Below are 25,570 nucleotides of genomic sequence, written 5' to 3' on the forward strand. Positions count from 1 at the left end.
AATACTCTGTGGTATGATAGAACACTATAGCAGCAGAGATTAAGAAGTTTGTCTGGTTTAAAAAAAAAGAAAGAAAGGAAGGAAAAGAAAAAAGGGTTTAGCTGACATCATACAAACTAGCATAAAAGCAACTACATACAAGCCAGCTTAAACAAAAGAGACATTTCTACAAATCTGTGACTAATCTTTCACTCATACCTTGCAAGTAGAGATGTCACAATACTGAAATATTAACATGGGAGCTTTTCCCAGTTAAGCGCCTTTTTTTTTTTCTTTTTTTTTCTTTTTTTTACTACTCTAACAGATAGTGAAATCAGCAAAGTTATTTGCTAACTGCATATTTGCAATACAATTTGTTTTAGCCCATGCCTTGCTAGCAGGCTATAAAATACAAGCATGTAGGCAGAAATATAAGCATAAACTTTGTACCACTTAGCAGGAATTTTTCTATTCCCTCTTCATTCCTTAATCTCCTTTGTTTGCAATTTGCGTACATTCCAACCAGTAGTACCTAATTTGAGTCTAAATTTTACTTCACTATTTGATCTAGTCTATACATTACTTACAGAACTGAACACACAGAGGATACACAATAGACCAACTCTGGACACCTTTCTTTCCGCAAGTTACCGATGAGCCACTCTAACATTCTAGCATAAATTAGTCTAAAAGATCATCAGTAACTTGTTGAAGTAATTGTTTTGTCTAGAGCAAGTCATTGTATGCCCTGTTTACGCAACACCAGTTTTAGTCTGGATTGGTTTAGGTGCCAGAACAGAGAGTCACTGGCTTCAGGAAGGGGTTTCTTCTGGCTGCATAGGGAAACAAAGGTGATGGAAATGGAGGTGAAGTGAAAGGTGTTTTGATACTGGCACTTGGTATTGCCAATACAAAAGAAAAGAAGGACAAAGACACAAGAGAGGCAGAGAAGAAGGGAGAAAGACAAAAGCTGAACAGATGTTCAGACATGGTGGCAATATGGGTTACTGTATTGCTACCAGTAAATGGACATACATTATTTTGCATTAACTAGGCAGCTACCAACACTATGTGGTAACTTCATTAGAAAATGATGTGGGTACCTACAGTCTGCTCCATGCTGCCACTGATAAATGTATGCAGGAAGGAAGTTGTGCAGGAAAGGGTCAATTTAAGTAAATAAATAAGATGGTGGCAAAATACAATGAAGAATATATATTTCAGGAGGTTCAATCTAAGACTATTGAAAAGAGAGTTTATTGAGTTCATGATGAGAAAAGTAATTAATGGAGCATTATGCTGAATGGGCAGGGTCAAAAACCCATTGTTTCAATAGATTTAGTTCCTTATAACGGCAATAGTATTTCATCAACACTGGTGGTGTATAAATCTAGACAGCGAACTGGTACTGTGACATCCCTATTATCTCCCTAAATCATTTTGATAAAGGAAAAGGCTTTTCAAAATATCACATTTTTTCTGCTTCATTCTGTCATTTTATTGCCCGATTCTTTGTTACAATTTTCCAATCACTTTACATAACCAACCATTTTCATCATTGCCACACTATTGTAAACCACATCAGCAAGTTAATACATAAAGCTTTGCATTTCAAAAAACTAGACACTTTAGTAACAATATTACAAAGATTTTAGCTTCAAAAATAACTGAAAATGAAAAAAATAAACTTTTAAAGAATTAGCATCATAAAATTAATTTATTCCAAGTAAAAATACAAAATAATATTAATGACATTGACCAGATATGAAAGTCTCTCCCAGAAACAACTATATTAATGGTTGAGAAAGCACTCCTTAAAGAAAATACGAAATAAAAATGAAAAATATGTAAATATGTTTAATTTTTTTCTTAGCAAAAAATCTTTCTAAAAATAACAATGAAAATTTGTCTCAGTACAAAGGCTACATTACTATTGAAAAAATACCAGCATGAAGAAAAGGTACATATTTGACAGTAGAAAAATGATTTTAGTGAATCACAATGTCTAAAGTCTGCAATGAAAATAAATCTGCAATAAAGATTTATGCCTTTTTTCTTTTCATTTTTCTTTTTTTTTTATACAAACAGTACAAACAGTATTGCACATAACAACAAATAGTCGAGGTTAGGTTAGCCTTCAAAAAAATCGACTAGTTCAAGTCTCACATCAGAAAAGGCCACAATAGGACCTGTTGTACCCAGGGGCTTCTTAGTCAAGTTGCAGTTCAGAACTCCATATTTTAAAAAATAACTTTTTTTGAAGGACCCTCTTTTAATATAACATATTAACAACTCAGGGGCACATTCATTTACAAAACAAAAGGGAGCATGTCATAATTTAATAAACTAAAAAAAGTTCTCTTTAAAAAAATACAAACAGAAGAACTCTCACAATTCTGGTCAGTCGTGCATAATCACACTTGATTATAAATATACAAATTAAGGGAAAATATTTTTTCACCTTCTATTCACAACTTTCAGCACCAAATGGAGTTTGTGTTTACACCTGTTCTTTATGATGATTTTGTTTTAGATTTAATCCAACATTATGCTATATTGTACATTTTCCAGCTTCTCTCTCTCTCTCTTTCTCTCTGGGGGTATTTTTCTACATGAAAGAGGGGTATTTCTTCAAAAAGGTTTACTTCTTTCACATAATTAGGTAGATTTCTGTAGGTTAGCTATGATCTTTAATATTACAGTTATAAAGCTCTAACTTCTTCATTTTCAAAAAAACTCAAATAAGCATGAAAAAAATAAAGTTACCCATCTGTTAAATCATTTTTCTTGCAGAATTAAATTAATATATATTTTTCTGAATAAACTTACTTAGAAAATATCATTTTCTTTCCTATATTTCAAAATTGAGGTATTGCAAAAGATCATGTCAGTCAGAAAGCATGCCTTTTTCTTTAAAAAAAATCATCAGCCGACTGTTGAAAACTGTCTAGATACAAAAAGTAGTGCATAACAAAATGTCTTGTACAGATGAAAAAAAACAGAAAAGACACCTGGGCTGGGAAAAGCAATATCACAAAACCGCCCAGAAGTAACTTTAAAAGGGATAATTTATAATAAGCCTTTTAAACCAGTAAAAAACTATTTTTTCTTTTTTTTTTTTCCAAAAACAGAAAAAAATCCTTTCAAAGCCAATACTCGCAACTAAACATTGGGAAAAACAACTTACTAAATTAGACACAAACAAGGACATCACAACAAACAAAACCCAGAACATTTAAATCTACTATGCGGTGTCATATCCAGTCAGATTGTCCCCAGAACTGCAAAAACAAAGGAGGAAAAAGAAAAAAATAGTGTACACATTCTCACAATCATTAGTATACCAAGTGTGTTTATATTTATATGCGATCTGCAGCCCCATAGTTCATGCTAAAAAAATGTCCACTGTGTTAGCAGGTCTTAATTGTATTCAAGCTTCACAGGATACATCCAGGGATTAGAGAGATAACGCCACATCCACAGAGCAGACATCTCATGTTACTTTTATATGCAGACATTTCTTTAGCACCACTTTTTTTCCTAACTTTCTTAAATGTGCCTAGTTTATTAGTTTGACAGACTATCTAATCGGTAGTGTATGTACGCTAGCATGAGCTCTTTGGTTTTCTGGACAAGGTCTGCAGCTACGTAAATGATGCAAGCATTAGGAGAGAGATTGTAACTAAGAGCTCATTTCTGTTTATGTACCTGTTATGAACTGTCAAAAATGTGTTAATGTTGGATACAGAGGCTTTAACAGTTAAGTTTGATCACAGTACTAGACATAATCACTTTACTATATAAAATAAATTGCACGATATATAACAGAGCACCGCAAAGTACTTCATCTACCATCCACAAATTTGTTTTAAGAATATCCTACAGCTAGTTTTTATATTTGTTGTAATATAGGTCATTCTGTAATGGGCTGATCCTAATTTCAGAAGCATTACATTTACTGAGGCATGCCTTCCTCCAGTCAGTAATCATTTTTTTTTTTTTTTGTTACTGAGTATTTTGTAGCCTACGTGGATTCATAATTTGTGCATTGTGGGCAGGTTTTATATTAGACATATATAAAATTTATTGCATGCAGCAACCTGATTAAGTAAACATGCAGTCAAAAAATATTGACCTTCCTTGGAAGCTTTTCTGTATGCTATACTGATCTCCTTTCAGCAGCCATCACTATTTTAATCACATATTCATTTTTTAATTGATACCCTAGCCTGAATAGAGTATTATGGTATTAGTAATACCATTTTAATAGCAGCAAAAGCTATTGCAGCATACATTTACATAACACTAAAAGACCTAACAAAAAAAAAAAACCCAAAACAAACAAACAAACAAAAACCCTCAGCAAAACAAAAGAAAAAAGTCTGATCCAGCTTATGAGGTATCATCCTTACAAGTCAAAATGGAGAGCAACTAAAGGCTTATTTTCTTTAAGGGTTATTACTACTCTAAATGACCCAAACTAATGATTGCTGAATATCTGTTTAAGTTTTTGCTACATCTGCCACCTACTTGTGAATATTACCTTTGGTAAGTCATCTGCTAGGGGCAAGTCTAAATTTCTGAAAATAAGTGCATGCTCCAGTTTAAAAATAAAAATAATTATAATAAAAAAATCTTCATCACATACACATCAACCCAGTGAAGGCTGATGAGAATGGCAGTCTACATAATGTCACTAGTGACAAGTCTTGTGTAGGAAATTAAGGTACCAAGCAGATGTTTGTGTGAATCAAAGTGCAAAATCAGTACAGTTACACTCTGCCGGTTTGTATTATACTGGACACTGAGTTCAGTAATGTGACTGTAAATAATAATAATAGTAATAAAAAGACCCATATCTTCATTAAAGTCGAGGACGAATGCACAGATTTCCAGAACACTAAGCCCTGAGGCAGCGCTCTCTTTTCACTCAATTTTATCTACTCCAGTACTTGTTGCTGGGTGAGGCCTGGGGTTCAGCTCCAGCGGAACGGGACGTGGCGGGGCCGGTCACCTCCCTCCTTTACCAGTGGTTTGTGGAACTCTCGCCCAGCACGAGAGTGTATGCTTGCCCAGCAGTATTCACAGTAATACTGCAAACAGGTAACATTGGCACAAAAGAATGGAGCAAATTTTCCACCACAGCGAGTGCCCTGGCATTCATCACACATCTGATCATCCAGCACATATGGCTTCACTTCCACCTGCACCAAGAAGAAGAAAAATAACTGTGAGAAGATTACATAGTTTTGCTAAGTATGAACAGAAGGAACAATATTTTAATTCTTTTGACTCTACTGAAGGTTTTCAACTGATGTTGGATTAACCCAAAGAGATTGGTAGTTAAATGTTCGTACCAACCACTTGTCAGAAAATCTCAAGAAAGGGTGTGCTTTGGTAACTATCCAACATTTCTTGGAAAAGTTAGGTATGTGAAAGTACTAAGATGGAAGTGCAGTAAAAATAGCATCTCCAAGGATTTTGCTGCTGTCTAAGAAACCTCCAGGAATGTGAATACACAGTTGTTACGGGGGCTGGGTGCAAGAGAGCAGCATTTAGGAAGAAAAATTATAAAGAACAAACTTATATTTCTAAACTTCAGAGGTCTGGTGAGTTTCAGAAGTTTTTTTCCAGAGAGTTTTTTTTGTTTCTTTGTTTGTTTTTTTGTAAACTGCAAAATGCAGGACCGGACTAATAAATTAAGAGAAGATTCAAATTAAACAAGATTAAATGCACTTGTATTAAATACTCTGCCTTATGCTAAAGGCATAAAGATTTTTAGCTCTAGAGATGTAGTAAGATTTCATAGTTGTTCCAACTATGGCCTTGCCATCAATTACAAACAGGCTGGAGAGCTGCTGACTTTTGTCTTAACTCAGTTGTAAACATCTTGGGACTGGAATTCTTTTTGTTTTTAAAGCACTTGTGCCAAACACAGCAGTATTTTGATGCATGACTAGGCACTTGCAATAATACTATTACAGAAGTTGACAACATGCGAGTTTCTCTCCTGTGTGTCTGTTCCTAAGAATCAAGCCTACACGTTTAAATTGAGCGTTTATTCACTCTGGGGAAATCCTTAGTTTATGCATGTGTAATTCTTACGGCTCTATGATGCTATTTATTAAGTGGTTTAAGTACAGCCAACTACATTAAAAGAGACAAAAAAATTGAAATATACATACTTTCATTATACATAATTTTGCTGTAACTGCACAAGTGCTAGTCTGGCAAAATTTGTATATTGCAAGGAAAACTTGACTCCGGTAACTACACTTAAACACATACAGTATTAAAGAAACACAGAACGAGATATTAAGTTGAAAAACAAGAAACGTATTATACAAAAAAGCTTTACACTGAATTTTACTTCAGCTTATCCTTATCACATTTCAACAAAAGTTACTAATTTGAAGTAAAGCTTATATAGTGAATTATATTTCTTGCCTATGGAACAGCTAGAACTGCTGATTTATTCTTTTTTAAATTACACTGTACTACTAGTATTGCGTGGAACAAGTCTGAATAACTGCCATTTTGCATATCAGATGCCCTACCACTAAAATTAGAAGCATCATGTAAAATAAAACAGCACTGTCTCAAATGAAATTGGAAGAAAGCAGGTCCAATGTCCAGCACATCTCTAAATCCCCACCTACTCACATTTCCAAAGCATGAATTGTGAAGGTCTGAAATAGATTATCTCTCTCACTCCTTTTCTTGTTTCAGTTACTAGTGAAATAATTTTAAGAATGTATGCTGTACAATTCAGGGATTTCAATCTATTAGATTTAAAAGCTAATATTTAAGGACTGATTAAGAGACTTCATACTTCTTCAAACTCACAGATAAACCTATTTTAAAAACAGATAAAAGATAGTTAAGTAAACTTAAATTATCAATCAACCAACTGGGAAAAGTACTGATTAGTGGAAAAAACTACCAGCTAGGATCATTTGTAGCTCTATCCTAAAGCTTAGAAAAAACCCAAAGTTTTTAAGCATGGCTGATATATAAATCTCAAAGGGTTCGACACTGTGATTAAGACTCCAAAATTAAACATCTTAGTCTCTCTGTAAATTTTTTCAGAATTCAATGGACAAGAAATATTTAGGAACAGCCTTGTCTTAGTTAAAATAATGAGGTATAGTAGCACCACAGAAAAATAGTTTGAGGACTTATAACTCCATGACCTCATCTAATCTGACAAAAAGTTCAGTTCAGATTTTTAAAGAGAAAGTAAAAATAGCTTGGACTTTGCAGCTGTGTGTTTTTAGATGTATACTGCACATAATAGACACACCCAATACCTGTCAAGCTGACTTCTTAAGAAACAATTTATATTAGATTAAGCAGAAAACAAGCCATCCCTATTGTAAAAATACATAGCAGCAGTGCATGCTGTATGTTCTTTTGAATAATTCTAAATGCCGAGTCCTCAAAAACATAGGTGTTATTTGTACATGTAATCAAGAGGTGAAGACAGAAGGTCTAAAGGAAAAAAAAATATCTTGGAAATTAAGGAATGTTTTCTTTTAATGTCTTCAACTCAGATTTCAGTAAATACCTTAACATCACTCTATACTTGAAAAGCCCTTTGGAAATCAGGATTTCATATGGTTCAACCATCTCATTTTCCCCCCCTTTGCCTATCAAGCAACTATTGGCATTTGGTTTTGGTTAAATAATTCTCAAGACTTTTGAGGTCAGCATTACCTATTATACTTACGATAAACCTGTGTTTTAGGAACCTCAAGTCTAGACGTACATTGCTGAGAGAAAATGTTGCCTAATAATAGCAGAAATGCCAGAAGCTATCTAAGTAGCCACTAACTACAAGCTGTTGATGCACAATGAGCAAAGATCTAAAGGAGGAGAAAAAAGCTGGGAAATTCTACAGTGTTTGACCTTCAGAATTCAAAACAAAACCAAGAACAAACTAGCTTACAACCAACTGTTTTCTGGTTTTAGTGCAGTTACTTAAGATGTTTAAGATACATTTTTCTGCTTTAGCTGCTTAAATAAGCTTTTAAGTAATTAACAAATGTCATCTGAAGAACAGAGGTTACAGTGTTCTCCAACACAGTATTAATACAAAGATGTTTTTCATTTCTGTACGGTTTTGTGAGCAACAACCATTCTGTTCCATGCTATTTTACTTACCCGTTTGTCAATATCATTATGTTGGAGCTGGACAAAGCGAGCACTGATAGCAGCAATATAGCTCTGCTGATTGGAGAAAGCCACTCTGCCAGCGCCTTTTGGATACTTCAACTCTGGGTCTGTATCAATGCCAGCATAGCAGACACCTCCATATAAACGGTCCATAATCATTGCCAATTCAACTGCAAGAAGTCAATTGTTAAATATTATAGATTGAACATAAATAATAGTGTTGCATTTGGTTAGTTGCATTAAAAAAAAGTGCTATTTGCCTTAGCATACTTGTCTTCCAAAGTCTAAAATAGCAAACCCAAACATTGGTTTTAACAGATTGAATCAACCCTACATGAATTATAGTAAAATACAAAGGCAAAAAACAGAATCTGTAAAAAGAAACTTGGTGTGACTGAAGTGTGGAAAAAAATGCAGAGTTACATTGTTAAGGTATCAGGTCAACTGTTTTAGAATTTATCATATTGTAAATTAAAACTGTGGTATTTGGGATTGGGTATTGAGGATCTCCCCCAGCTCCAGCCAGGCTTGTTAATACTGGTTTACATATAAGATCACTTAAAGATATTCCTGTATTTAGAATCTGATATTTTGCCCTAAGTACTAAGGTTGAAAAGACATTAAGGAAGTGTTTTACATTTGAAACAAAATTTTGTGAAACATCATTACACTTAAAGCAAGCCTACATTTGGGGTGCAACTTAACTTAGTATTTTTGTAGAACATTAACTTGATTGTGGATCTTTTAAAATGGCTTCTTGCTTTTTCTGACACTAAGAATAACTCTAAAGTTATAAATATAGTCATAAATAGTCATAAAATAAGACAGGCTGCGTGAATGGCTGAGGACACATACAGGAGGAAAGTTAAGGGAAAGAACTGAAGGAGGTGGAAAGGAGGCTGAAAGAAGTGGAGAAGAGGCATGTAAAGTGTGCAAAGATGTATGGTCACTGAGACAAGTTCTCTGTAAAAGTTGATGGGCAAACAAATTCATCAGATGGATGAAGAACAGACCCTCACAAAACAAGATACTGGGACCTGTACAGGCCCTGCCAAGTCAGCCATTTTTTTATGCTAACATGTGCAAACACTTTCGGTAGCAAGTTAAAATTTAGCTATCCAAGATAAAATGAAAAAGATATACTAAATATTTAAATCCTTGTAGTTCTCACGAAATTCTCACTAGTTGATTATATATAGAATAGAGACAATTTTTAAATTGAGTATGTATGTGTGTTTGTATAAATGTGTGTGTCACATTAAGGGAAGACCATATGCTAATTTGTCCATTTGCAACGAGCAAACAAAGGGCTGACTCATTCTACCAAACCAGATAGTACTCTTGCGCCAAACAGTAAGGGAAAACTATCAGCATAAAGTAGCGACTAGTCAATTCCTCTGCTTTCTAATGATTTGGAATCATCATTTGGGTAATTATGTCAGAAAGTGATGGTATGGAATAAACATCAGGAACACTTAAAAACATTTACAGTTGTAGTTCCAGTAAGTTACTCTTGCCAATAGACAAAGGATATATAGGATTCCAGGGCAAGGAAACCATGCAGTGTTCAGGCATCTTAGGAATAACTTCTGTACCAGATCTTTAAAGTTGTAAACAAGAAAAACTGGAAACTATTTGTCTGCTTTGGAGAAGTTAACTATTTAAAGGCATCAGTTTTCAAATGTAATGCATTTCAAATGTAATATATGACAGACCAAATGACATACAGTTTTATAAAGGCTATAATTAGAAGTGAGGTAATGTTTAATTGTTACTATTTACATAATTACCGTCTTACAATTATGCCTTATTTTAGGATGGTGAGGAAAGTGAAAGCTATCAGGAAACCTGGGCTGGGAGAAATCTTACCGTCAGCAACAGCTGAGGGACCTTGTGTACAGCTTCCCAAAATAATTCGGATTAGGAGAAAGATAAAGCAAGGAGCTGAAGTTCTAGTGGGCTGGAAAGTGGCTGCCAAAGGAAAATGAGGGCTACCAGGGAACCTGATCCAGAAGTCTTTCTTCCAGACAATGACTGTGCAGCCTTGTCTACTACAGCCCTGGAAAATTAGGATTAGGGTTGAGAGGATGAAAAAGAGAAACCACACAGCTGACTTGGAGTGAGGATGGAGAGGGACTACTAAATGGAAGTGTGGGCTGCCAAAAGACCTAGCTAGGAGAAATGTTTCAACTTGCTAATGGCTTCGTGACCTTGACATTGGCTCACCAAAAATATAAGGGTTAGGAAGAAAGAAAACAGTGTCGAGCTACAGTTGGGAGCGGTGCTGAAAAGGGGCCTTCAAAACAAAGTGGGAGCTGCCAGGAGATCTGGGCTGGGATAAATCTTTCCTCTGGCCAAAGGCTAAGGAGTCTTGTCTATGGCTCTGCAAACAGAAGTGAAGAAAAAGAGTTAAGGGTGAAGAAAAATTATTGAGAAAGAGAGCTACATTAGGAGGGGGTCTGGAAAGTGGTCTTCAGTACAGAGTAGGGCCACCAAGAGACCTGGGCTGGGAGAAATTTTTCTTCTGGACAACGGCTGAGAGGCCTTGTCTATAGCTCCATGGGAAAATTAGGGTTACGGTTGAGAAAAAGGGAAAGAGAAATCCTAGAGCTGCTGTTGGAATTGGTTTGGAAAGGGGCTGGGAGAAGTTTGTCATCTAGTCAAAGAAAAGGGGAACTTGTCTGCATCTCAGCAAGCAAATCAGGGTTAGGATTCAGATGGTACACATTACAGAAAATCAGCCAAGTTCTACGATGTTATGCAAACTCAGGGAAAACTGTTTCTACTGAAAATCCTAATTAGTAACCCATTTAAAAGATAAAAAATGTTCATGGTTTGTATTTTGTAGACAGGAAGATACTCACAGACTTAGAAAGTGAGCTATAATCTTTGGAAAAGACAGGGTATATTTTCTGCTCTTTTACATATATAGTATATCTTTTCTCATCTTTTCTGCTTAATCTGGAAGCCCCTACTACATGCCCTACATTTTCCTTCTACTCACCAGCTCGGAGGGGCCGTGGAACTCCTCCAACAAAGATAGTTTTTCTTGGATCCAAAGGCTGAGACCCATCCATCACAAAGTCACTGTCACTTAGATTCCAAGGTCGAATTTGCACCTGCATTAAGGATTGTTTTTAGTAGAGGAACTTGACAACTTAATTAAAAATTAAGAAACAACTGCCAAATCTTTCTATAATTAAAAATATAATTTTAACTTAGCAAAAGCAGTAAATCAGTGGTATAAGCACAAAAAAAATTTGAGAACATAGCTTATCTAAGTGTTTGAAAGAAGGTGGACATTCATTTATCACCTCTAGAGGCCAGGCTTGAGTTAAATTTCATGATAGCAAACTCCTACCTCATTAATTCCCTGCCCCTAATCGCCATTATAATAAGAAATCTGTGAAAGGACTTTCAGAACATGTATGTGCAATTACAGTTGCAGTTTGGGCTTCTGGCTTTCCTGAAATCTCATACAGTGATCCACAATTTTTAAAGCAGTGATAGGAGTGGAGATAAAATTAATTTCTGTACTGGGATACAAAAGGACTTTTTATAATGTGTGAATGCTCATTTCTGTTAAGCAGCAAGCAACACAGTTGATTGGAAATCCTTAGATTACACAGAAAAAAACCTGTTCAGAAGTTATTTGGATAAAGCTGTTCATCCATCCATTTATTGATCCTAGAAATCACGTAAGCACACTCACTGTGCTGTAATACTGGGTTGTTCGTTTATCTGTGCAAGCTTTTTAGTAGTGTTTTTAAAAGGCAGCACGTTTTTCATCTAATCATATTTTGTCTGTAGTTTTCATCTAATCTGTATGTATCCATAGCCACAAAAGGAGACTAGCATTAAAGAATGTTAGAGATGTGAACAATAGAAACAGGTTACTGTATGTCTTCTATTCTGCTATAGCTGTCTGCATTACTTGTTTTTATCCTGCAGTTTATATAAGGTAAATGAGACCTAAATTATACATGATTAGCTATTGCATGCAGAAAAAATAATAATTTAAAAACCTAATGAAGTAGGGGGGATTTTGAAGCTATCTGAATTTTAATTTTGGGGGTTAAGTTTCTTCATTTCATTGCATAAGGCTTTCTTTTCTTTCAAATAATATAGAGGGAAAAATTATAATCCCATTGCTTTACAGCTAACATTGTAAAAGGATGCATACTCCTGTGAGATACCAGAAGTACCAAGTATAAACGTTAATTGAACATGGCATTTATCAGAAAGAAGCAAATGTTAAAACCATGTTAGACTGATACAGAAAGTCAATTCAATGTAACAGCAAGGACAGCAACAGGAAATGGGCAAGTCAATCAACTGTATTTCTTACAGTTTTATTTATTTATTAACTGAAAAGAGTAACAGCAAATAGGTTAGCAACCTGCATAAGTGTCATGGCATAAGCTACTTACTGGTTTATCCTTGATTGTGGGACTTGACACACACAGGTAAAGTTTGCCATCTTCTTCCAGACAGGCATCTATCAGAGCTTGTACAGAGCTTTCTTCCTGGAACAGCAGAAAGGCATAACCTTGGAAAGGATAAAGGCACAAGAAAGAAAAAGAACAGATTAATTTATAAAGCATTTTTTTAATAAAGAAAACAAACCCAAGAAGTGAATAAGACATACAAATTACAAATAACTGTTAAGGCTGTTAGTTTGTTTTAATAAATTAAATTCACCGAATAGATCATACCCTCATACAGTATTGATTTCAGAATGAAGACAAGAGTGTTTGTTGTGTATGAGTATGTTTATTTGATTAATGATTTTGAGCAGCGAGAATATAGGCTGGTGAATAAGGGGTTCTTACTAGTCAACAACTGTATCTGAGCTATTTATCAGTGGTATCTGCTGGTATCAGTGATTATCATCTTACAATGGAGGCACCGAGTTTCTGGTTACTATATACAATGAATAAATGTTAGAAGAAAGGTCAAAAAAGTGGACAGGTAAACAGATAAATAGACTTCTATGCTCGCATACTTAACTATGAAAAAAAACGCTCACCTAAAAACAATAAGCATGAGCAAAAACGAATGGCATGCATTGTGTTTACTATGAGTCAAAGACCGACTGTTGTTATTTATATTTAAATAAAGCAGTTCAAAAGAAAGAAGGAAGAAAGTCCAATAAAAATTGCTCCAAGTGATTCAGAATTTTAGGACTTTAAATCAGCCAGTAAAACTAAGTGTCTGTGGCATTCAGTGCTCTCCTGAATGCAGCTGGCAAGAAAGCTTTCTTCAGTCTTAATGTTGTTAAATTTGAATGAAGATTTGACCCAAGCAGTCCATGCTTTTCCTACCTCAGAAGTGAAACTAATACAGCACACTCTACAGTCAGCAAAGCCATCTAAAGACTGGCTGCTGACTTGAATACAGCTGCTCGGTTAAGAGGACTTTCTATCGAGCATGCATTGCTCTTTTGCTCCATAATCAGTACAACTCAGTTTTCTCACCGAATGTGAACATGTTGGCTTTGACCTTTATAATTTGGCACTTGTGTGTCTTACAGGCTACCTCTTTTCAGAAAATCTGCAGCAGTTAGAGGCAGCTGGAGTTTAAGCAGGGACTGCTAGACTTTCTCTGCCTAAGACTCTTGACACAAACTAAGCGCCTACATGATGATACACCATATTTAAGTTATGACAACTTTTGATATAGCTTTACACAGTCTGTTTGCTATTAATATAGTAGTGACTTACCTTAATTTTGCACTAAGTATTGAGTGAATACTATTTGGCATGTCCTTTTTAGATAAATACTACAAAACTCTGATTTATAAAAAAATTTAAGATAGACACTGAAAACGTGTTTTCCTCTGTAGAGTTATTATCTACCAAATGACCTCTTACCCTACTACCTCTAGTCCTGTGTGACTTCTCAAAGAACATTAAATTCTATGCAGCTGTTTGTTTTCGAAGGCCAAAGAGAGTTTGTGCTAACAACATAGTTATAGCCCAGAACACATCTAGAAAGACAGACTTCCCCAAGAAAACAAAATAGTTTGATCATCACTCTTGCTAGCAAACAAGAAACTTGCATACCTAGAGTTGGAGTAGATTAAAGACACCAGTCCCAATAAAAAGTAAAATATTTCTTGAGTAAAAACATTGCTTTCCTCTCTAGCAGATGTAATTCTCTTAAAACAGTCCCCTAAAGATATAAACACACTTCAACATTTTAGTTTTAGACTTCACAAAACTCTTTACATTAACTGAGTACAAAAAGAATTAGCTTGCAATCACTATGATTTTTAGCTTCATTTTATTTTCCATCCATGCACATGTTATATCTTCCTCACTCCATACCGTCCCTTCTGATTATATTCAAGGATCAGAGCAAAAACTTAATACAAATTAAAGTATCTTTAGTTTAGCAGTTTTTTCAGCCTTATAAAATGCCCCAGTCAGAAAACTAGATACTTGGAAAAGACTACCATGGCAACTACACCTCCAAAGCCAACTGATCACACTCTATGGTTCAGCCCAATCCTTGCCTTATATTTTATATAAATGCCTTGTGAGACAAATTCCCAGAAGATGCAGTGCAGATCAGTCCAGTACTATGAAATCCAAATAAGAATACATGTACATTTATGCACACTTTAAAAGAATGGTTTACAATATATTTAAATAGATTTAAACATTTAGGATTTATCTTCTGACCAGACCATAAGATTTGAACTCTTAAAAATAGAATTTTGTATATTTCAGACTTTTATAATCTTAAACCAGCAAAATATTGGAAATTTCTTTAGCATAAAGTCAAAATGAAAATTGGGAAATGTTTATTGTGGCTTAATTACTCAGCAAAAATCTGGGCAACAGGTTGGGATGCTGCTTTCTTCTATGAAGCTTTTTCAGGTTTTTCTGAGTCATAGTAAGATGTTACATCTGTGGTAGTTGGAGTTGACATCCATTTGGGGGTACAGGAAATGGTATGATCATAACTTCCCAAAGCAGTTAAAATTAATCAATACTTGTTAATTTTCTCTGGCTGCTAGCTTACAAGAGCAGTCCAATTTAGTAAGAATTCAGTTTTCTAACCTGGAGCTAGCAATGAAGCTGCCATGAAGTTCAGTAAGTTAACACCTCCTCATTTCTCTAGACCTCTGTGACTGTAACACATTCTGCCTGCCTGCTATGGAGTCTCTGTGGGCCCTCTGAAGAAGGACAGGTAAGCAGTTTACAGCAGCATTCTTCTGTTAACGCATGACATGATGTCCTTCATTACTTCAAAACCTGGTGATTGCACATCTATTTCAATTATTCAAGGACTTTTGATACTCAAGATTAACAAAGATTACGCTGAAATGAAAAATAATTTAATAACAGAAGTTCAAATAATATAAGGATCATGTAGATACTGATATGGACAAGAAAGATACCTGCCAAAGTTAAAGGTATTTGTACTCATTTTCTAGAATTGCATAGGAATGCAAAAACCTTACATTCAGAAAGGTGCAGCTCCTTCCCATGAGCAGTGTGAAGTGCTAGGCATTGCTATTACTGAATACTTACCCTCTTGCTCACAGTACCACTATTTAGAGATGCATTTGCTTGTTCATACAAGCAAATACGTGTTTCCACGGATGCACTGCATTTAATTAGAACTGTATAGCAGGAGATGCACTCGGAACTTAGATTCCAGTATAAAGAATGAAACTGGAAAATACACATGCCAAAACTGACATTGCATAAAGAATTCTCACACTAGATGCAATTTAATAATTAAATAATTTTTTTGCCTAGGAACAAAACACCATTTTTAGTAACTTCAGCCACAATTTAAAGAAAAATAATCATGCCAATCTGTAAATTAACAGTAATTAATTTTCTTTTTCTGTGTTTAAATGCTAAATTTGGCTATAACTTTATAAAAGAGTATTCCTTCCTGAAGAGATTCTCAAAAATGGCTACTTCAGGCATTATATCCTGCTCTACTGCATATTTCTATTCTTATTTCTACTACACACAATGAGAGATAAACCTAATCCCGAAAAGCTTTACTGCATGGCCAGTTGACTTCTAACTTCAGAATGGTCAATTATAGGGGCTTCTAGGTTTAGAAGAAACGTAATTCATGTTTAAAGACAGTAGGTGAGGTAAAATTAATAAGATGATCAGTTTCCAAAACAAAAATGTATTAATCCAAATAACTTGAATTATTTAGCAGATGCTGAAAGTTGCTTCAAATTCCTCAGCATCATGCGCTTCAGCACATTCTCCTCTCTGTGCATCACAGGTATCATATACTTAAAGCATACGGGTTTTTTCCAAGAAGTAAGAGATTTGATGAATTTCAAAATTGTAATCCTCTACAGCAGAATCTCGGTAGCATGCTGTGGTAGTATGTTGCAGACAAACTTCAGCAGTGATCCTTTCTTAGCTGACCAAACGTTCTAAAGGTTTGAGGGCTCAAGGGATTGCTTCTGACTCAGATTCCATAAAGTAAAAGAAGTGAGATATTTGAAGACGCAGAAAATAGCAAGGTACCTGACAACTGCTGAATATTCTATATACACAAATATGTGGCTTCTTGGCAGAGCAGAAACAATCCAGCTCCTTCTCTGTTGTTGGTACAACACATCACTGTAGTGCTGACAATAAACATTGCACTTAGCAATCCACTGGAAAAAGGCAACAACACATTTTGCTGTAAGAAAAGTCACTACAGGGGTACAACAGAGGGAAGATTAGGAGAAGATTAATTTCCCTAGATTCTGAAGCACAGCCTAGGAGCTCCTCAACCTTGAGCTCAAGGATTCATTATTTTATGGAAAGCAGTACAAGAACTAAGCTCCTTTGTACATGTCCCATTCTGTCATCTAAACAGTGACACAATTTCCATATGAAAGGATAATTCAGTCCAGTTGGTCTAATTTCACTTAACCTTGCTGAGAACAAACTGGAAAATCTGGCATATGAGCTGCGTCCCACTAGCTTGAAACAAGGTCGTCACTTGAAATGCAAGATACGCTTAGAACCACCATATAATGTTGCCATAGTCTGGAAAATGCATTTTTGCCAGTCTAGACAGTCTGGAAAATCTCTATTTCAATTAATATCAACATAGGCGTACCTTCTCTAATGATGGGAACCTTTCTGTATTACTGAAAGCACATTTTGTAATAAGGCTTCAGTGATCTCTTCAAAACAACATGCTAGATGGAAAGCTTATTAAGGTGCTTATTCTGCCTTTCTTGTAATAGCAGAATCTTGATGTTCATACTTCTATGTTAAAAACTGTCATGTTGGTACAAATTACAGGCAATCATATTGGAGTGCATCATGCATGTGTTCTGCCCATCCTTCCTCAATGTAATTAAAGTGAAAAGAACTACTAATGAACCTTTATTAGGGCAGAATGTGTATTAAGTGTATCAGGTGAGAAAGAAAATAAACTTATGGGCCTTGTAGACGCCATTCAACTTAGCAAGCCATAGCTGGTAGAGTTTATCAGAGAAGACCATCTTCTTGCCTAGACCAAAATATTTCTCAGAGTTAAAGATGATCCAGCTTCATGGCTTATGTGGCTCACCAGGAAAAGACTGACTGCATTTCAGAGCATCCATGAATAAAAGATGTTAAAAAAAAAAGCTTTATTTTATTCTTCTAAACCTGGTAACACCTTCCTTGTACGGCTCCATCATTAGGCACAAAGCTGGAGTGAAATGAAATCATTGACTGTGTTTTGTAACCCATGAGAGAAGGTAGGAAAGAAGTTTGGTATACTAGAATTTTTACACTCCTTTCAGTTAAAGTGATTAATTATACTAATGTTTGAGGGCTAAGGTTGTCTGAACAGTCTCTAGTTACTTAGTGATATAGGAGTATTTCAGAAAGGTGCTAATGGAGTAGCTGCAGAGATCTCTCACTTAATGAAGTCCAGAGTGGATTGAATTCAAACAGAAGTTTTTCTTAGAAATTTCAGTTAATTGTGAATTCATTCCATCTCTTTACATTAACTAAAGTTTACCATTTTATGCTCAACTTGTGAATACTATAAGTAATTCATAAGTTCTTTAAGTTCTTGCATTTGAGAACAGCAATATATAAATTGCTGTTCAAATACATCAACCATGAGCTGCGTCTTCTGGTACAAAGCCAGCATTTTGGCATTCAAATGCTATATAACCAAGAGGGAAGGATTAACCTATTTCTGGCTCTTAGAATTGGGGCTACTTTTCCAATAAAGGAAAAAATTGTAATGAAGAATTATATGTAAGGTCAAAGAGTATTTTAATATCCATGTCAGAGGTCTGCATATCATCTACTGATTTCCTACGTAATTGACCTCAAATCCACAATTCCCAAAATTCAGCCCACTTACAAAATCAGATATAGAAATCATATTCTAAGGTGTGTTTTCACACATGAGACACACATGTGTTTTCAGTTTTATAACACTGATGTTGGGTGGCAGAACTAAGACAATGCAGAGAAGGATTTTCTCTTCTTACATACTGTATAGCAAGTCAGAACAGTCTTTGGGTAGTCACATGTATTCATTTCATATGCAAAATGGAAAGACTACTTACACTTGAAAAAAGTTAAACTACCTTTGAAGCACATTTTCTTTCATTCTGTCTTTTTAAAGCTTAGACAGTGTCCTTTCTGATGTTTTATAGGCTCCAAGATTACAATAAAATCTACCATCCACCCAAGATCTCTTATAAAAGTATTTCAATATATATATCTACCTCATATTATTATGTAAAAAATAAGATGGAGTGAAACTGGCAAAGAAAATTAATGTTCTAGTCTCATGTCTTTGGGTTTATTTTTAGATGGTCGAGATGGCTACCTCAAAAAAGTAGATTTAAATAGACTTATTTTTTTCATGAAATATAAATAGCACTTTTTTCTTTTATTTTTTCTCGATTTTTAAAAATAGTTTTGAATTGAATTATGGTTGTATTTACTAGAACTTTTAGAATAAATTTGTTTTAAAAGCGTACAGCAAATGAGCATTTAGAAACAGTGCGAACCAAATTTCTAAATCAGTTAATGTGATGACAAAGGGTCATTGCTCAAAGTCACCCTTAGTAATCTTATTAGAAGATGCTTTGAACATGAATAAAACACATTTCTAAATCCAAAGATGAAATGACTATTAAAAATGAAACTAAGTTTATAAAAATAAAAATCCGAGGTGTTAAAAAAAAATGCAGACTTTCTTTTAAACATTGCAGTGACATGACTGGATTTTCAAAAAACATCAAAGGCTTTAAATACTTAAGAAACCTCAAAATAGAAAGGGCTGTAATCTCACTTAGCTACTGCAGAAGAGTGAAATTATATTTTAGTCAGGGCTGCAAAGATGAATTTCTTTTAGTCAGTCTAATTTTAAATGGCAGTGTATGACCCTGTCAGCTGATTCCTTTCTCTAAAAAACAAAAGGTGCATAAGAAAAGTGAACAGTTTAGCATCTTACAACAAGACTCCTATTCATTTTTACAGGTTTTTCATGAGTACCAGACTAAGTCTGAGTAGTCTGATATGTAAGAAATTCCCCCTATGCCACATTAAAGACAGGTTTTGGGGTAGGTTTTGTTTGTTTTTAATTAAAGGTATGCACTCCATATCCTCAGTTCCACTGAAAAATAATTGGATCCTGAATCTAAATAGCAATTAAATGAAGCGTAAATAGTTAAATGGAAGACAGGATGCATATCAAGAAAAGTCAGCAAGCAAGCAGATCATATGGAAAAGTTGAATGAAAACTGAGGTTTTGTATCAGTAGCTTCTGTAAAATAAACTGCATGTCTTCTTAATTCCAATTTTACCATTAAATAATCCACATCACTGAGATTACCAAAAGAATGGAAACTAACATTTAAAACTTACTACTAATGATCTTACCATATCACAAATAACAGAGAAATTAGAAACCTCCTATGTTGTCATAAATATTATGGAGAATTTTTCCCTACATCTTCAATTTAAATGGGAAAAAAAACCAACCAACCAAACCACGCACAGAATGTCTGCTTGCTCCATGAGGACATAAATTATTTTTGGAACATGGGAGAGGTACCCCAATGTTTCCTCTGCACTTCAGTGCAGAATAGAAAGGACATTTCAGTAGTGCTGTAGTGAATATATATAGTTAAAGATTTATTAATCCTTTCAATTCCAAAATATGTCAACAATCAGAAGGGATTTGCTAGTCATCACTACTTCAAGACTTTCACTGTTTATGGGAGGGTGAAAAAAACACAGTATACATACACCATCTCAGCTTGTCCTGTAGTAAAAATACTCCTACCCACCTGTACTGAAAAAGAAAACATTGAAATGCCTTTTTTTTCTTTCTTTTTTTTTTTTTTTTAAACTAAAAGAATATTCTACAAGCGTACTAAAGCCTCTCTTTTTATCTGGCATTTTACTTCTACACTAGTGTCAAACATTGCAACAGCAAATTTATAGGGTTGTCTCCTCTTTCAAAGGTCACAGCCATTTTAAAACTTCAGACTTCAGACTGCAACATGATCTATAGCAGCTATAAATCAGAATTAAAGGGTATAAAAACATAAAAGAAAGGCTATAACATACAATTTGGTTTATTATAGTTGTAAGAGTAGTCACATGAATTAATCAAAGACTAAATTTTTGATGAGGCAAGAGCTATCTTTTGAAGTTTACTGGGTCAGCAGCATGAAAAAACATGCATTTACATTCATAAATATCAAAAAAGCAACTAAATTCAGAATTTAATTTTTCAATTTTGGTTTTCAAGGGCAATATGAAATGGTGACTGCTCTGGGCAGAGCAGGTCATTGTCATCATCTGGAGGGGGTCAGGTCTGCTGCTGCTGCTTTTACTCTGAACAGATGGCTGAAAAGAGATCAGCCTCCAAGTTTGAACAAAACCTGTTACTCTTCTTTGCAATTAAGCCAATTTCCCATTCTACTCCAAGCAACATTAACATAGAAAAATTCTAGATTAATATAAGTCGTCTGCTTGATTTCAGCTTCTATTTCATGCATAGTGTCAGCATGACGTGAAATAAATTCAACAGAAAGATTTTCAGGAGAAGAAAGCAAAAGCCCAAAAATCCAGGCTACTTTTTAGCTGAAGTCAGTTATTTTTAATTAATAAAATATGATATTGGGGTTTACAATATATTTCATTTAAAATGATATATTTTTCTTAAAATTCATTTTTAAAGAAGAAAGGAAACAGCACTTACAAGAGCTGTGATACACAAAACACTTGGGACTGTTGTCAAGAGCTGAATCAAAGTAAAGAACTTCAATCAAAAAGAGAAGGTACCCCATGTCATTTACATAGACCAAGCCAGCAACATATTTCCTGATTTTGTATGATTCTAACTCTCCTGTGAGCAGACAGGTAATCTGCGCTTCACAGGGAGCGAACTGTGCCTAGAGAGGAACTGAAGTTGTACGACATTTCTTAAGACAGAATGCAGAGCTTCAGTACTAGGCTTTGACTTTTCTTTTAATCAAGTAGTCAATTTGTCAACAGCTGCTGTGGTGCATTGCTGGTTAATAACTAGTTTGAATGTTCACTCACATGTGGATTGTTTTCAGGTTCTAGTTGCTCAAGTTTCTTGTCTTTGTTGACTATATAGAAAAGATGCAGCTTGAAAAACCTTCCTTAATAACAGAAGGTTTTTCCAAAACTTGACTACTCATAGTTGCAGAACAAATTTCTATTTCTCAAAAAAACAAAACAAAACAAAAAAGTGTCTGGTTAGTGAGATTATGCATTTTCCTGGAAGATCAGAATGGTACATTTTACAAAAAAAAATTATTGGACTTATCAAATCCTCTAAAACATTATGATTTTCACTTTATTAAATGAAAACTGCACAGCCTCCATTGGTATACAACAGACTTATACTGTATACAACAGACAGATTATACTGAAGTAGTATAATCAGTAGTCACATACATCATAGGTCCCCAAACTAGGTAGAATTTGCATGGTATAAAGTAGATGAAAACTGCCAACCATGCACTGAGACATCTGAGAGAGACACCAGTTCTCAGCTGCTCCTGGCTTTTGAAATCAGAAAGCATCTTTCATTCCAGCACCTGATGAATTCCCATTGCCAGACCTGACCTTTGATTTGAGAGAACAGAAGCATAATTTGGGATATTATCTTTGATAAATTGCTGATTTATATATTCAGATGATATTGCACTAATTTTATATTACTGTATCATTATCATAGGGGTAGAATTGTGTGCATCATTGTAGTGGTTTTAGGAACGGAATATGGAATATTATAAGTATAATGCTTATAGGAGTTTACAAAAAGAGCACGAGCTTGTAATGCATGAAATGATTACAAGTGATCAGGGGAGCGGGAGTAGAGAACAACTTATTTTTTAGATGACCCTCAAAAACAGTGAATATGCTGCAGTACTAGTACAGAATCTCTCTCCACCACCCCCAGTCATCGCCTTGAACTTATTTCAATGATTTGAAAGAAGAATTTGGTGCTTCATAAATTATTAGCAAAACAAGACATACCGCAAGCTATTAGCAGAGCGCTACATCCTCGATATCACCATTCAAAGGACTGCTTTTATCCTGGAGCCCATAATACTTACAGATCAATTCATATATTTCCATTTACAAAACAAAAGAAAAGCAACATTTAATGAAAGTAGTATTTCCATGGGGGGGGGCACAAACCACAGTAAAATCTACTTGGCTTTATAAGTGGTTAATGAGACCAGACAAACATTTCACTGCTTCCGTTTGACAAAAGTGAAAGCTTTTTCTGTACTTAAGATATGTTCAAATTCCAGGTAATGCTTTCACTTCTCCACCCTGTTTTTGCCACCTTAAACCTTTTTTTAGTGTCTTTGTCATTAGTGGGTTTTGAAAGAAAATTTAGGTAGATATTGTGAACTGACATTCAAATCAGAATTAGCAGCATTTGCTTTCATATGTGTACTATGAAATGACAATAGTGAAGAAGGAACATATTTTTCAGTCTGCTTAGGAGTCTTTTAGCCATTATCCAATGCAAAATTTCAGTATAAACAGTAGCTACATAGAATTATTTAATATACTTCATTTTAGCTAAATATCCATTCACTATTTAAATATTTCCTCCATAAGAGACTTCTCAATCAGAATTCATATTTTCTTCCTCATACAGACATTTCACAGTAGCTACAAATCCAGTGGGAGTCTACGCCAGACCGTATTTTTACCTCCTGAGTAGGCCATGTGGGACATGTAAGCTACTCAGTGATATAAGCAGTACAATAGCAGTTTGATATAAGCAGTACAATATACATGTACATTCAATTAATATACCATATATCACAGTCTAATATATTATTTGTCATCCACAAAAATGACAGAGATGCACACCCGTAAAAATGCATGATTTGGTGCTTTTATTTAGGAAATATCATTAAGTCAGTCATCAAGCTCTATGTGCTTCTGTTTCACTAAATACAAAGCTTTCTTTAAAAGAGGATCTGCATCTCCTGAAGTAAGAGCTAAAAACAGTTAAAATTTTGAACTTAGCCCTGTCCCTGATTTGGATAGCTGATGATTTGTCAGATTCATCTTTGATTATTAGAAGATGAAGTCATAGGGCTCCTCCTTTATCTCTGAGACCTTCTTTAAGAACATTAAGATTTAAAACCAGTGATCACAACTAAGTCTAGCTTTATTAAAATTAGTTGCCCAATACATTAAAAAAAAAATATTCAATTTGCATGTAAGTTGGTGGCAGTTACTGATATACTACAGAATACTGATGTCCTGGTTTTAGCTGGGATAGAGTTAATTTTCTTCCTAGTAGCTGGTATAGTGCTGTGCTTTGGATTTTAGCATGAGAATAAGATAACACGCTGATGTTTTGGCTGTCGCTAAGCAATGTGTACATTGGTCAAGGACTTTTTTTTTTTTTTTTTTGACTTCAGCTCCCCATGCTCTGCCAGGTGCCCAAGAAATGGGAGGGGGCACAGCCAGGATAGTTGATCCAAACTGACCAAAGGGCTATTCCATACCATATGATGTCATGCCCAGTATACAAACTGGGGGAGTTGGCCAGGGGATAGCGATCGCTGCTCGGGGACTGGCTCGGCATCGGTCGGCAGGTGGTGAGCTGTTGTATCTTTTTTTTTTTTAATTATTATTATTATCTCCCCCCCCCCCCCCCCCCCTTTCCCTCCCTTGGGTTTTGTTCCTCTCTCTCTCTCCCTGTCTCTCTCTCTCTCTCGTTTTCCTTCTCATTATAATTCATTATTATTATTATTACTATTATTTTGTTCCAATTATTAAACTGTTCTTATCTCAACCCACGAGTTTTCTTACTTTTGCTTTTCCATTCTCTCCCCCATCCCACCAGGGGGGGAAGTGAGCGAGCGGCTGCGTGGTGCTTAGTTGCCAGCTGGGGTTAAACCATGACAACTGAATACTCAAGATATACTCCTGAAAAACTCATAAAAGAATGCATTCTTTAATAAGGACTATCTTTAAGATTTCCTGTTTCTGTCCAAAAAGAGACATCAGTAAACTTGTCTGAAATTTGATTTTTTTTTTTTTGGCCACCATCGATTCTTCAGATTACTGCATCATTTAACCAAACACTTGTCTATTTTCCATTCACGTCAGAGCTATATTTAGTCTAAATAAGTCAGAATTTCAAGAAGTTTTACTGCAGGTAAGAGCTGCACAACAATGAAGAAAAAAATATGGGCACTGTACGCAGGTAAGTCTTATTGAAATATCCTAGTCAATTATTTCAGCCTCTGCCCAAACAAATTTACTGCAACAGTTAGTCCAGAAAGTGGACGCTTGGAATTGCTATTTAAACAGAACCTACTGAACTGGGCATTTGATTGAAAGCTTGTGTGATTTGATTGAGTAGTGATTAGTAGATGCATGAACCAGACTCCAACCAGCTGCTCTTTAGATTTTGGAAGCAGCAATCCCCTTGAAACAAGCCTTAAATATCAACTGTGACTTAACTCAAATGTACTCTGATAAAATAGATAGTTTGTGTAAAGTATAAGAAATCCCATTGCAATCTTAACCCTTCCTAGCAGTGAGTGAGAGAAAACAGCCTGCCTCTTTGGCATATGACCAACAGAAAAGCATTTAGATGATTGATGGAAAGACTTTGTTCTGGAAAGAGAAAATTATGCAACTCCAACACGTGACCTTTAGTTTTCCCTAAAGAGTCAGGAGGCTTATGAGAAAAACCTATCAGTAGGTGCAGATGTGATGCATATGAACTTCAAAACTGGCTTTGCTGGAAGCAATGGATGTGGCCTAAGTATCTCTCCTCATGTAACATACTACCTAGCCCATCAGTCAAAGCAAAACTGAGAGTCATTAGATACAGTTTAATAGAAAAGTGATACATAGACTGCAGACCATGATTATGGGCTTTC

The 25,570-nt window shown here is 35.1% G+C and overlaps 1 protein-coding gene across 8 annotated transcripts in view; it reads right to left on the bottom strand.

Annotated features, from left to right (window-relative positions):
• Window positions 1-322: 322 nt before the first annotated feature.
• The window catches only part of CPEB3 (cytoplasmic polyadenylation element binding protein 3), a 99,853-nt gene continuing 74,605 nt past the window's right edge, over window positions 323-25,570 (bottom strand). For 4 of the 8 annotated variants that reach the window (XM_075504810.1, XM_075504808.1, XM_075504807.1 and 1 more), the window contains exons 7-10: window positions 12,585-12,703; window positions 11,159-11,273; window positions 8,143-8,324; window positions 325-5,183 (exon numbers count right to left, since the gene is read on the bottom strand). In XM_075504810.1, the coding sequence (XP_075360925.1) occupies window positions 4,956-5,183; window positions 8,143-8,324; window positions 11,159-11,273; window positions 12,585-12,703 (644 nt within the window). In that variant the 3' untranslated portion in view covers window positions 325-4,955. Of the gene's footprint in view, window positions 5,184-8,142; window positions 8,325-11,158; window positions 11,274-12,584; window positions 12,704-25,570 lie in introns of all 8 variants that reach the window. The other 4 variants (XM_075504815.1, XM_075504814.1, XM_075504812.1 and 1 more) reach the window with 2 other exon arrangements.

Source organism: Mycteria americana, chromosome 6 (assembly GCF_035582795.1).
Source record: "Mycteria americana isolate JAX WOST 10 ecotype Jacksonville Zoo and Gardens chromosome 6, USCA_MyAme_1.0, whole genome shotgun sequence".
NCBI lineage: Eukaryota > Metazoa > Chordata > Aves > Ciconiiformes > Ciconiidae > Mycteria > Mycteria americana.